Source organism: Acomys russatus, chromosome 16 (assembly GCF_903995435.1).
Source record: "Acomys russatus chromosome 16, mAcoRus1.1, whole genome shotgun sequence".
Lineage (NCBI taxonomy): Eukaryota > Metazoa > Chordata > Mammalia > Rodentia > Muridae > Acomys > Acomys russatus.
This window is the reverse complement of record NC_067152.1, coordinates 36,174,498-36,189,636: the sequence shown is the minus strand read 5'-3', so window position 1 is coordinate 36,189,636 and position 15,139 is coordinate 36,174,498. Positions and strand designations below refer to the sequence as shown.

The window sequence follows — 15,139 nt, the reverse complement described above, 5'->3', positions numbered from 1 at the left end:
TGCATAATACACATTTTATATCAAATACGGTAATGTCTGCACGTGCATATGTGCATAATACACATTTTATATCAAATACGGTAATGTCTGCACGTGCATATGTGCATAATACACATTTTATATCAAATACGGTAATGTCTGCACGTGCATATGTGCATAATACACATTTTATATCAAATACGGTAATGTCTGCACGTGCATATGTGCATAATACACATTTATATCAAATACGGTAATGTCTGCACGTGCATATGTGCATAATACACATTTTATATCAAATACGGTAATGTCTGCACGTGTATATGTGCATAATACACATTTTATATCAAATACGGTAATGTCTGCACGTGTATATGTGCATAATACACATTTTATATCAAATACGGTAATGTCTGCACGTGTATATGTGCATAATACACATTTTATATCAAATACGGTAATGTCTGCACGTGTATATGTGCATAATACACATTTTATATCAAATACGGTAATGTCAGCATGTGTATATGTGCATAATACACATTTTATATCAAATACGGTAATGTCTGCACGTGTATATGTGCATAATACACATTTTATATCAAATACGGTAATGTCTGCACGTGCATATGTGCATAATACACATTTTATATCAAATACGGTAATGTCTGCACGTGCATATGTGCATAATACACATTTTATATCAAATACGGTAATGTCAGCATGTGTATATGTGCATAATACACATTTTTATATCAAATACGGTAATGTCTGCACGTGTATATGTGCATAATACACATTTTATATCAAATACGGTAATGTCTGCACGTGTATATGTGCATAATACACATTTTATATCAAATACGGTAATGTCTGCACGTGCATATGTGCATAATACACATTTTATATCAAATACGGTAATGTCTGCACGTGCATATGTGCATAATACACATTTTATATCAAATACGGTAATGTCTGCACGTGCATATGTGCATAATACACATTTTATATCAAATACGGTAATGTCTGCACGTGCATATGTGCATAATACACATTTTATATCAAATACGGTAATGTCTGCACGTGCATATGTGCATAATACACATTTTATATCAAATACGGTAATGTCAGCACGTGCATATGTGCATAATACACATTTTATATCAAATACGGTAATGTCAGCATGTGTATATGTGCATAATACACATTTTATATCAAATACGGTAATGTCTGCACGTGTATATGTGCATAATACACATTTTATATCAAATACGGTAATGTCAGCACGTGCATATGTGCATAATACACATTTTATATCAAATACGGTAATGTCAGCACGTGCATATGTGCATAATACACATTTTATATCAAATACGGTAATGTCTGCACGTGCATATGTGCATAATACACATTTTATATCAAATACGGTAATGTCAGCATGTGTATATGTGCATAATACACATTTTATATCAAATACGGTAATGTCTGCACGTGTATATGTGCATAATACACATTTTATATCAAATACGGTAATGTCTGCACGTGTATATGTGCATAATACACATTTTATATCAAATACGGTAATGTCTGCACGTGCATATGTGCATAATACACATTTTATATCAAATACGGTAATGTCTGCACGTGCATATGTGCATAATACACATTTTATATCAAATACGGTAATGTCTGCACGTGCATATGTGCATAATACACATTTTATATCAAATACGGTAATGTCTGCACGTGCATATGTGCATAATACACATTTTATATCAAATACGGTAATGTCAGCACGTGCATATGTGCATAATACACATTTTATATCAAATACGGTAATGTCTGCACGTGCATATGTGCATAATACACATTTTATATCAAATACGGTAATGTCAGCACGTGCATATGTGCATAATACACATTTTATATCAAATACGGTAATGTCTGCACGTGTATATGTGCATAATACACATTTATATCAAATACGGTAATGTCTGCACGTGCATATGTGCATAATACACATTTTATATCAAATACGGTAATGTCTGCACGTGTATATGTGCATAATACACATTTTATATCAAATACGGTAATGTCTGCACGTGCATATGTGCATAATACACATTTTATATCAAATACGGTAATGTCTGCACGTGTATATGTGCATAATACACATTTTATATCAAATACGGTAATGTCTGCACGTGCATATGTGCATAATACACATTTTATATCAAATACGGTAATGTCTGCACGTGTATATGTGCATAATACACATTTTATATCAAATACGGTAATGTCTGCACGTGCATATGTGCATAATACACATTTTATATCAAATACGGTAATGTCTGCACGTGCATATGTGCATAATACACATTTTATATCAAATACGGTAATGTCTGCACGTGTATATGTGCATAATACACATTTTATATCAAATACGGTAATGTCTGCACGTGCATATGTGCATGATACACATTTTATATCAAATACGGTAATGTCAGCACGTGTATATGTGCATAATACACATTTTATATCAAATACGGTAATGTCTGCCTGTGCATATGTGCATAATACACATTTTATATCAAATACGGTAATGTCTGCATGTGTATATGTGCATAATACACATTTTATATCATATAAATCGTCAGTATCTCAGTGGAGCAGTAGCAGTTAAGGTAGTTAAACTGTGATAAGGATGAAAACTGTAAAGTATAGACTTTCTACTGTATTTTAATTTCCGTCCCTGTACTTCAATATTTTTGTCAATGTATGAAAAGTAAATGTCTAGACTAGACTTTGAGCAAGAAACCGTCCCTTCAGGAATATAGAGACAAGCGTTTATGACAATGCCTAATTCTTTAACAAATGTGTTGATATGTCCTATGATTTAAGATCAAACCTAGTCTGAATATACTTTTATAACCCTTTCTTCTCATTACCTCCAATTTATTAATCTTTAAAATTGATATTCCATTTAGCTTTCTCTCCAATATATTTATCAAGTCATTTATGGTAATAGATTTTTAGCAAGATTTTCTTTTTCTTTTTTTTAACTATTTATTTATTTTATTATGTGTGCAGTGTATTGCCTGCATTATGCCCGCCTGCCAGAAGAGGGCACCAGATCTTATTATAGATGGTTGTGAGCCACCATGTGGTTGCTGGGAATTGAACTTGGGACCTTTGGGAGAACATCCAGTGCTCTTAACCTCTGAGCCATCTCTCCAGCCCTTTTTCTTTGCTTTTTTGTTCTCCTTATTTTGTTGTTTTTGTTTTGAAATTGAGTATTGAATCTATACTAATATAGGAAGACATTTAATAGATTTGTATGTTAATGTATGTAAGCTGTATTTTTTTTTTTCTTTCAGGTTGCTTCTGCTTTTAATTTTTTTTGCAGTTCAGATTTTTATGTTTTTGGTGCATCATTCTTTTAAAAATGCTGTGGTTCCCATCAAACTCGTTCCAGACTTGTATTTCCTTAGACCTGGAGATATGCCTCATAAATACAAGACAAGCCTGCTGCTTCAAAATTCTACTGGTGAGAGTATGTGAAGGTCTGTGAATGTGTGTTGGTTGCGGATAGGGGTTAGGGTAGATAAAGTTCAGAGACTGGGCTTTTAGATTTATTTGTAAAAATAAAGCAAGCATTATCCAGCATTGTAAAAATCTAAATTAAATATTTGCCTTATTGATCCTGAATAATATTAGAAGTAACATTTTGGCTTAAAGGTAATTGATAGTTTTTAAGGTTTTCTAATTTATGATGTTTATAGTTATTAAGTTCTTGAATTTTTAGCATTTCAATGAGCATGTATAAGTACTAGGGTGACTGTTCAGGCAGCAAACTGTCTCTGTCATTTTTTTCCATTTGGAAACTGCTAACCTATACTTCCTGTTTACTCAGGTAATTAATTTTATTCCTTCTCAAGACTCTGATGAGTGTGAAGACCAAATAGTTTAGTTTAACAATTAAGCTTAGTTGTTTAGGGGCTAAGCTGTTTTTAGGTCTAGATAGATGTTTTAAGTTGATAGAGATGAGATATGATAGATATTGCTTTACATTCAGAATTTTAAACTCACCAAGATAGGAAAATGTTTTCTTCAAGGTTGCTAAATACAAATAGCCAAAACACTATGAATGTAACATTAATCTAATTCCTGATTGTTTCGTGGTTCTTCTTGCTGTATGTTGTTTATTTTATATATGTGTAATAATATAAATGTATATGTAAAAAATAAAAACACATAAAAAACTAAAAAATCTACACCTGAATATCAAGTTTGCAATGATACTTTTTTATTTACTACTTTTATTCTTACTATATGATTGACAAAGTTTTTCTTTATTTTATGGACTTGAGCTAATTTTAAATTATGATTCTAAGTTCTTAAAATATTAAAACAGTAAAGAATTTTGTTTATTCATGATCAGCTTTCCTATAGCACCTGTTTACATAAGTAGCATGTGGTCTGAAAGCTTACAGAAACTATATTCCTTTTAAAGTTATTAGTATTAAAATATGATGCTAAGTATAACACATAACCTTAATCTTTTCTGGGAAAGATGCATTTAGCATGGAAAACTTCTCTAATTAGAAAATATTTTACAGTTTGTTTTTCATTTAGAAATCTTGTCTTTACTTTCAATATGTAATTTATGTAATTAAAATATAATACTTTTGTGAACTCTCATACTTTTGAACTTTTATATGTATCTAAAATTATATTTGTATCTCAAATCTTTCTGTTTTTAAGTTTTACTGCTCTGTAGAAATTCTAGTATTTTCAGTCTTTGTCTCTTTTATTTCTTTCCATAGTATTGTTTCTTGCTTTTGGATCCATACTTTCATTGCTGGTTCAAAATGAAGCCTATACGTGTGTGTGTGTGTGTGTGTGTGTGTGTGTGTGTGTGTGTGTGTGTGTGTCTAATGTTTGCACACATATTTATGTTATATAACAAATATGTACATATATCTCACACACATATGATATTTTTCTTACTTTTCCGAGTGTGTAAGTCACATGGTTACTGCACTTGTAGTGTAGCTGTTTTCTCGAGTATATACTGTTTTCCTGAGTGCATAGCTACTATGTAAAGTTAAGAGATCAGTTAAGGTCCTTGGTTAGAAGAACATTTCCTGTTACTAAGTCATACAGGATAGGTACTCAGTCTACCCTGTCATTGTGTGCAGTGTTTGGTTTTGTGAGATTTGATATTCTCTGTGAAACACATTTGTTCTGCTTTGGTTCCGGGCTTTTGTGATGGTGGAACAGGGCTGCTCTGCTCATCAGACATGATGTGTTTTAGCCTTTAAACATTATGTGGAGTCAGGTCTCTGGTTCTGGGCCATTTAAGGGATGTAGATAGCAAACTGATTTTTTGTGTTTGATACTTTGCCACAATTAAATTACCAGAGGCTGGAGTGATGGCTCAGCAGTTAAGACCACTGGCTGCTCTTCCAGAGGTCTTGAATTCAATTCCCAGCAACCACATGATGCCTCACAACCATTTATAATGTGATCTGGTGGTCTGTTCTGGCATGCAGGCGTGCATGCGGATAAAGCGCGCACTGTGCGCGCGCACACACGCGCACACACACACACACGTATATAGTCTTAAAAAATTACCAAATAGATTATTTTTACTTTTTAATAAAATTTTATGGTAACTTTCGACTGTTAATAATATTTCTGTAGACAGCAGGTAAAATGTACACAATTACTGTGTGCCATGTTCTGTTCAAAGCCTTACATGTGTATTCAGTTATTTAATTATCATGACAACTGTACTTATAAGGTAGTTATACTTACTCCTCCCAGACAGAGAAAGAAACTAATATCTGGAATGTCATTGTTACTTGCTTAAAGGACAGTCAGTGTAAGTGGAACAACTTGAATTTGACTCGTGGCCAACTGGGCTACAGAGCCAATGCTCTTAATGATGGCTGGGCTGAAGAGAAAACATCTAATGTTATTACAAGTCTCTGACTGTTTCTTACTTAAACTGATTTTTATTGTTTTTATTTTCTAATACCAGACTCAGATATCAATGATCTTATTAACTTTTTCACACACCAGAACATAATGGTGACGATGTTTAATGACAGTGACTATGTATCTGCTGCTCCCCATAGTGCAGCCTTAAATGTGGGGCGATCAGAAAAGGTAAGAGCACTATATTTGAGTACTCGTCTCAGAGCGATAAAGTACTAAGACAGTTGCTCTAAAATCAATTTAGTTATGAGCTAGAGCCTATTTTTAGAAATAATTATGTTGGTTTGTGATAGCTTTTATTCCCTGGTAAGTGACCAGTAAATTTATTATATTTTATTTTCACATTATATTTCTGTTTAAAATATCTGTATATTTTAAACCAGGCTATCTTTAGCTGTCATTGTTTTTCCTATCACTTGCTAAAGCCGTTTTTCTTTCTTTCTTTTCTTTTTCTTTTTTTTCAAGATCCAGGCATACCTTTAATCCCAACACTTGGGAGAAACCAGCAGGCAGATTTTTTTGCGTTCAAGGCCACCCTGGTCTACATAGAAAGTCTGAGGCCAGCTGGGGCTACAATGTGAAACTCTGTTTAAAGACAAACAAACAAACACCTAAGTCTCTCCTTAATGGTTCCAATGTAAATAACTGAGATTCGAGATGATAAAACAGATTTAAAGTAGTTCAGTGAGGAAATTAAAGCTGTTTTTCATTGTCTCCACCTCTAATTAATTAAAATATTTAATCTAGTAAGGTTAGTTAGTAAGAAAACTGTGGTCCTTAGCAATATCAGTGCACTTGTGTAAAGTATGTAATAATGCCTCTTTTTAAATTGTAGGACTATGTTTTCACAGCTGTTTTTAACAGCTCTATGGTTTATTCTCTACCAGTGATGGTGAACATCGTTAGCAATTTCTATCTTTATCACTTAAATGTGACGGAAATGATCCAGATCTGGAGCACCCCATTCATTCAAGTAAGCAAACACACACACAGATTCATCTGGGGAAATCTCTTAATATTAAAAGTGGAGGTGGGGAGTTTAGGAATCTCCAGGATTAGTTTGCTCTGATAGGTTTGTGAAACAATGATATATTAATTGTAGACCAAAAAAATGAAAATTGTTTAATAGTGTGTGTGTGTGTGTGTGTGTGTAATCTAGTTACTGAGATTTAGAAGAAATCTTGAGAAGTCACCTAGACAACTGTTTTTGCTCTTAAGTAGCAAAATGTTGAAGGGCAAGGACAATAAGACAGTGATGTACTATTTCTGTACCTTCCAATGAAAAAGTAACCAGGGCCAGGGTGCTCAGTGGACATATGGATCGTTTGGATTCCATTCTAATGCTGAGTGCCTTCTCTGTTTTGTAAGTGTGCCATCTTACATACCAAAAGGTAGAACCGAGGCCAGGGTTTACTCTTAGAATGCTGATGTAGCAGGTGCAAGGCCCTGGGTTTGGTCTCGAGCATGAAGGGTAGGGTAAAGCAAGGATAGAGAACCGGGCCCTCTGAGGGTAGGAATATATCAAAAGCAACCTTAGTCTCAGGTAATCTGCATTTGGATTTTAACTACTTACTGGTTCCATCATTCTTAGGTATTTCTTATCATTGCACCTGGCCGCTGGTGGATATGCTAATTGCGCATTGCACATATTAATCAGCAGCAGAGTTGGTAGTATAGTTCAGCACTTCTGTTGTAGATAGCACAATGTCTTCTGTTAGAGATATTCTAAGGTATTCTAAAGTGATTCTTAGATTCATTTTCTATTTTGTACTATTTGTCTTTCAGGAAATTACTGACATAGTTTTTAAAGTGGAGCTATACTTTCAAGCAGCCTTGCTAGGAATCATTGTTACTGCAATGCCACCTTACTTTGCCATGGAAAATGCAGAGAATCATAAGGTAATTTGGTCAGATAAAAATATTACAGGAATCATGTTTTGCCAAGCTGAGGACTTGATTTTAATCCTTGGAACCTGCATGGTGGAAAGAAAGAACAGTTCTTCAAATGTCCTGATATCCACATGTGCCGTGCACACATGGACACACATAAGTAAATGTAAAAAAAAAAAAAAATATTTTTTTTTCAAGACAGGGTTTCTCTGTGTAGCCTTGGCTGTCCTGGACTCGCTTTGTAGACCAGGCTGACCTCGAACTCACAGCGATCTGCCTACCTCTGCTTCCCAAGGGCTGGGATTAAAGGTGTGTGCCACCATGCCTGGCAAAAAAATGTTTTTTTAGGTTAGCTAAAAAATATAAATAGAGGCTGGAGAGATTCCTCAGCAATTAAGAGCACTTGCTTTTCTTGCAGAGGACTCTGGTTCAGTTCTGAGCATCCACATGGCAGCTCACAACTGCCTGTGTCTCTAGATCCAGGGGGTTCTGTATCCTCTTCTGCCCTCCATTGTTCCCTGCATGCCTAATGGTGCCATAAACTCATACATATACACAGACACATGAATAAATAAATATCTTAGAGGAATAAGAAAGATACAGCTATTGATTGCTGCTAGTAAGAGGGGTTATATAAAATAATCTGTTTGTTTCTTAGAAAACTATAAGGATATGCAATTTGGAGAGTGTCTTGGTTAGGCTTCTGTTGCTATGGTAAAACACCATGACCAAAATCAGCTTGGGGCAGGGAGGAAAGGGAGCAGGCCACTACTGAATTAAGCAAAGCCAAGGCAACAAAGGCGGGAGCTGAAGGGGAAATCAGTGAGGAAAGCTGCTTACTGGTTTGCTCCTGACTTGCCTACAAATACAGTTCCTATGAATGTTTGCATGTAGGTGATTGCATGAACTAGTGTTTACTTGTGTGTTTGTGTGCTGCCTGCTTGTAGTACAGAGGCAAAAAGAGGACATCACCTTCTCTGAGAATGGCGTTACAGATGGTTGTGAGGCATCAATCATATGGGTGTTGGGAATCAGACCTTGGACCTCTGATCTTAACTTCTGAGTCATGGCTCTAGGCGCCCCGCTTCCTCCTCTTAGCCAATCTTTGATTTCTTGTTTCCCATTTTCCACTCTATCTTCTGCTCTTTGATCTAATACTCTTAATTAATATGAGGAGAAAGTTTTAGAAATGGTACAAATCAAATGAATAGTATTGTTAGGTATCAGGGCTTAGGAAAGATTCTTACAAAAAATAAATAATGAGAGCATGAGAAGGAAAACTGATTATTTAAGTATTAATACCAGTAGGAAAACCATGCACTTACATACTATGCAATTTATTTTAAAAGTATTTAAAATTTTTACAATTGTATTTTCTTTGCACAAACTTTCACACCGAATCTGAAGTTCTGTGTACACCCAGAGGATATTAGGCAGTTTTTGTGTTCTTATTAAAGATAGATTTTGAGCATGAGAATCCATTTAAACATATCTTCATTTATTTCTGCATAGTTTCTTTTTTTAAATTTATTTTTATTTTTTATTTTTATTTTTTATTAATTTATTCTTGTTACATCTCAGTGTTTATCCCATCCCTTGTATCCTCCCATTCCTCCCCCCCCATTTTCCCATTATTCCCCTCCCCTTGACTGTTCCTGAGGGGGATTTACCTCCCCCTGTATATTCTCATAGGGTATCAAGTCTCTTCTTGGCTACCAGCTGTCCTTCCTCTGAGTGCCACCAGGTCTCCCCCTCCAGGGGACATGGTCAAATGTGAGGCACCAGAGTACGTGAGAAAGTCATATCACACTCTCCACTCAACTGTGGAGAATATTCTGACCATTGGCTAGATCTGGGAAGGGGTTTAAAGTTTACCTCCTGTATTGTCCTTGGCTGGTGCCTTAGTTTGAGCGGGACCCCTGGGCCCTCTGCATAGTTTCATATGGACATATTTGGCTGCTCGCTGGCATACTCACCATTTCTATGTTGTTTTTTGTATTATTATATTTTGATTCTTAACCATTTTGTTGAAATTGTGGAATCTCATAAATGAACTTATGAAGGCTAAAATGAATGTATGGAAAGTTACTTTTTTTTGGTTGTTGTTGTTTTGTTGGCTAAAATGAAAAGTTCTATGATAATTTAGTTGCTTTTTATTGGTAAAATATTTTAAGATTTTAATAGTTTTTCTTTCCTTTTTTAGATCAAAGCTTATACTCAGCTTAAACTTTCAGGCCTTTTGCCATCAGCCTATTGGATTGGACAAGCTGTCGTGGACATTCCCTTGTTTTTTGTTGTTCTGACTTTGATGCTGGGGAGTTTATTTGCATTTCATCATGGACTCTATTTTTATCCTGTAAAATTTCTTGCTGTGGTAAGTTAGCATCACTTGTGCTCATGGTTAAGTATAGTTAAGTATTTCTTAAAATCTATTTACATATGAATATATGACAGTTGTAGGTTGAATAACATGTGGTTTAGCTTTTTAAAACAAAAAGATGCAAATGGTTTTATTGTATATGGTACATTTAATTCAGTTTTTATTAAAAGTTTATATTTATTTTTATATAACAAAAAGCAAGTCACCATTTAAAAATAAATCCTTGAAGCTGTTGTGGTCTTTGAAGTAGACCGTTTGCTTGCACCACGCACCTAAATATAGTCATCCCTCCCTGTTCTCACACCTAAACATACTACAAAAAAGGAACTAGTTTTTGTAAAAGACTTGATCTAATTCATGTGTGTTTTTGTGTGTGTGTTTATGTGTGTGTGTGTAAGACAGTGTAGGCAGACATGATACTGGGTACTACATCCCTCAGAGCTAGAGTTCCCAGCATGTGCACTGCCCCTGGCTGTTATGAGGGTACTGGAATGCTAACTCAAGTCTCAAGGTTGCCTGGTTCTTCACCAGTGAGCCATCTCTCAAGCCCTGGCAAAGAGACTCCTTTCCCAAGTTTGGCTGAAAATGAGAAAGAAATGAATAACTGACCTTAGTGATCTGTGGAACTGTCTAATTAAGAGTCTGTTTTGTTAAGTGATTTTTAGTAGAAAAAAAAAGCAAAACGACACAGAGCCACATATGAGGACACTAAATGCAAACATTGTTTTGCTTGAGATCACGTGGATTTGACTTACTAACTTCTACCCTGTAAAATACTATTAGAAGTTATTTTAAAGCCAAATGTGGTAGTGTTTACCTTTAGTCCCAGCACTTGGCAGGCAGAGGTAGAGGCAGACATATCTCTCTGAATTTAAGGCCACATGGTCTACAGGGTGAGTTCCAGGCTGGCCAAGACTACTTTGTGAGGCCTTATCTCAAAACAACAAAACAAAACCTAACTAAAACAAAATGTTGACTTGGGTATGATATCTTAAAATGGTTCCTAAGTACTGGAGAGGTGGCCCAGCAATTAAGAGGACTTAGTTATTATTGCAGAGGACTTGGAGTCAGTTTCCAACACCGGCATGGTGGCTCGCAACCATCCATAACTCCAATTCAAAGGGATTGGACCCTCTTCTGACCTTCATGGACACTAGTCACGCACATGGTACACAACATACAAGCAGACAAAGCACTTCATATACTAATAAAGACATCTAAAAATATAAAGAATGGTTGCTAGTATTTGAGAGATAGATAGTTGTAACTAGCTATAATTGATTTTAATACTAAAATAATGAGAGCATTTTACTTGGTATAAAAATTATAAATAATGTTCATCTTAAATTACTCAGATGTATAAACAGCATATTAAAAACATGATTTTTATTGGCTTAATAGGGTTGTGGAATATAACTGTTCAAATAACCACAATGACAGTTTTTGGGATAATTTGTTTTTTGTTTTTGTTTGGTTTTGTTGTTGTTCTTGTTTTTCGTTTTTCTGAGACAGGGTTTCTCTGTGTAGCCTTGGCTGTCCTAGACTCACTTTGTAGACCCGGCTGGCCTTGAACTCACATCGCTCCACCTTCCTCTGCCACCACACCTGTCTCTTTGGGATGATTTGTTGAAGAATGAAATTTGAGAAATAAAAGTTACTTAATATTATATGATATTTTAGATTGTTATAAGCTGTTCATATTTTTGTAGAAACATGCATTTTCTGATTTACAGGTTTTTTGCCTTATTGGTTATGTGCCATCAGTTATTCTGTTCACGTATGTTGCTTCTTTCACCTTTAAGAAAATTGTAAATACCAAGGAATTTTGGTCATTTATCTATTCTGTGGTAAGTCACACTTATATATTATTTCAGGTTTTCAAGTCAGCCTGTGTAGAAGTCAGGCATGCTTTGGTGGTAGTCCCAAGGGTGTAATATATCTTCTGTAAGTAAAGAGTGTGTGGAGAGATAGCAGTGTTTTCCTGTGGGCGCATTTATCTTCTACCTCATCTGCTCCAAGGGATGCCACTCGCAGTGTTGACAGTTAACAACAGATGTCAATATGTTGATGTTCCCTGGCTTAGTATCATCTCTGCCTTCGTGGTTTATTTTAGGATCAAAAGCCTAGTTGATGCTGAGGCATAATTTGTAAATAAATTTATATGAGATTTTAAAATACTCTGTCACCTGTTTTCTTTGTTTTTTCCTTTAGACAGCATTAGCTTGTGTCGCAGTCACTGAAATAACGTTCTTTTTGGGATATGCAGTTACAGCTGTTTTTCATTACACCTTCTGCATAACCATTCCAATCTACCCACTCCTGGGTTGCCTGATTTCTTTCATAAAGGTATGTCTAGTAGATGTTTTAGAAATTTACATTCTAAGTATACATTCCTTAATCGTTTTTATCTTGGATCTTGTACTTGAAAACAGTAACAAATATAAGAATAACTGCTGCTGCTTGATTATATAATAGGTACAGGGACTTAAATAACAGCTCTGGGCTGATAGGTTGGCTCAGAGGTTAAGAGCACTGACTGCTCTTCTAGAGGTCCTGAGTTTCAATACCCAGCAACTACATGGTGGCTCACAACTATCTAGAATGTGATCTAATGCCCTCTTCTGGCCTGTATATGCAGGCCACAGCACTGTATAATAATAAATTAGTTATTTTTTTTTTTAAATAAAAAAGCACTTCTGAAGGCGTTGTTATAGCACCATTCAAATTAGTCATCTTTAAAAATAAAATAAAATAAAATAAAATAACAGCTCTTTTCAAGTATGACTTCAACTTGTTAAAGGAAAAAAACTACATCACTACCTGGTTTCTTTTTTTTAATGTTTCTTTTTCAACAAATACATTTATATTATTATACATGAATAAAATAAACTACATACAGCAGAAACAATCATGAGACAATCAGAAAATTATATAAATGTTACATTCATAGTGATTTGGCAATTTGTATTTGGTAAGCTTGAAGTAAGCATCTTTACTCTCTTGTTGGGTCTAAATTTCTGAATGAAGATCAATATCTAACATATCTCATCTCTATTAACTTAAAACATCTATCTTGACCTCAAAACATCTTAACCCCTAACCAACACTACCTGCTTTCTTATGCTCAATTTGATATGCATAATTAGATGTATGTTCTGGTTTCAGTTAGTTTTATTTTTAGGAGTTCCTCAAGGATTAAGTAATGTATTATACTATAAAGTGATGAGAGAGAATTAAGTGTAAGAGATTCCCCCACCCAGAAAAACATTAAGGAAAATATCAGATTAATTTTTTGAATAGATAGTTCAAGACATTTTCATTTTATTAGGAAAAACTAAGTAGTTGGGAGGAGTGCGGATGATTATGATCAAACCACGTTGTATGAAATTCTCAAAGAGTTAATAAAAATGTTATATTAATTAAGCAGTAAATGTATACTTTATGATTGCTGGGTAATTCTTTTTTCCCACTTTGGTTTAATATGTTTGCCTATACTTGCTTCTAGAAATATTTGTGTCAAGGAAGATTTTAAGTTAGATATAACATACCTAATTAGTAGAAACAACTTATTTACAGAAATCACATGTTTATGACTAAAATATATTAAATATAAATATTTATACATATACATTATAAAAATGTTTTGTCTTAGGGTTCTTGGAAGAATATACCAAAAAATGAGAATACCTACAATCCATGGGATAGACTTTTAGTTGCTGTAATAATGGTAAGAAATAACAAAAACTATTTTTGTGTGATTGTGTGTCCTCATAAGATTATTAGTGGGGCTGGAAGGATGGCTCATTGGTTGGAGCAATGATTGCTCTTCCAGAGGACCCAGTTTCAATTCCCAGGCTTAAATCTGTAACTCCTGTTCCAGGGGATCTGACATTCTCTTCTGGCCTTCACAGGCACTGGGCATACATAAGACATGGCATACATACATTAAAAAAAACAAACAAACAAGGAACTGTTTATGGGCCGAAGACATAACTTGGTTATTAAGAATGCTTGTCTAGCATATATGGAGTCCTTGGTTTGATCCCTAGCACAGTGACAACCGGGTGTGATGGTGCGCTCCTGTAATCCCAGCACTTAGTAGGTGGAGGCGGGGCGATCAGACTCGGTTCTTTGTGTTCTAATTATCTTTAGTTTTTTCCTGTTCTGTGAGAACAAGCCCATGAGTTAAGTTTGTTAATGTAGTGATTCTGCATTTTTGTAGTAATATCTTTCATTTTCTAACTGTCCCCATTTCAGTATACCTGACTTCCACACTACACTGCTAATTTTATTTTAATAAAATGAGCCTCCTCAGAGGAAGACCAAATCCTTTTGTTGTTTGTGAGCCGGGTCTTGGGTAGCTCAGGCTGGCCTTGGTCTTGGAATGCTTCTGCCTAAACTTCCTTAGTGCTAAGATTACACGTCAGTGACACCATTCCCAGCTTCTATGCTTGATTACATTTTGTAAAACTGACAGTAAATGAATTTATAGGGGCTGAAAATATATGAAGAATTTACAGAAAATAACAATACTTTGTTGGTATTAAAATATATGACTGGAATAAGGTAAGCTTTGTGTATATGAAGCCCCAAGTTCAACCTCCAACACCAAGAAACTAAACAAGATAAGTTATATTTTTTTATTATCTTTATTATGACAAACAGAAAACAGTTGGATTTCCCCCATCCTATTGTGATAAAGAACTTAAGCTATGTAGTCTTGGTTCTCTTGGGAAAAAAGGATGATTTAGTCATAAGCTGTTGCATGTCTTTTCTTAGCCCTACGTCCAGTGTATACTGTGGATTTTCCTGTTACAACACTATGAGAGAAAGCATGGAGGCAGGTCAATAAGAAAGGATCCATTTTTCCGGTTGGTTAATTTTTTT

At 34.9% G+C, this 15,139-nt stretch overlaps 1 protein-coding gene across 1 annotated transcript in view; it reads left to right on the top strand.

The window, feature by feature from the left end:
- Abca5 (ATP binding cassette subfamily A member 5) overlaps positions 1–15,139 on the top strand; it is a 65,205-nt gene that overhangs the window by 35,911 nt on the left and 14,155 nt on the right. The window contains exons 19-27 of the mRNA XM_051158965.1: positions 3,357–3,526; positions 6,026–6,153; positions 6,818–6,955; positions 7,768–7,881; positions 10,076–10,246; positions 11,986–12,099; positions 12,464–12,598; positions 13,905–13,979; positions 15,032–15,123. Coding sequence (XP_051014922.1) covers positions 3,357–3,526; positions 6,026–6,153; positions 6,818–6,955; positions 7,768–7,881; positions 10,076–10,246; positions 11,986–12,099; positions 12,464–12,598; positions 13,905–13,979; positions 15,032–15,123 — 1,137 coding nt within the window. The remainder of the gene's footprint in view (positions 1–3,356; positions 3,527–6,025; positions 6,154–6,817; positions 6,956–7,767; positions 7,882–10,075; positions 10,247–11,985; positions 12,100–12,463; positions 12,599–13,904; positions 13,980–15,031; positions 15,124–15,139) is intronic.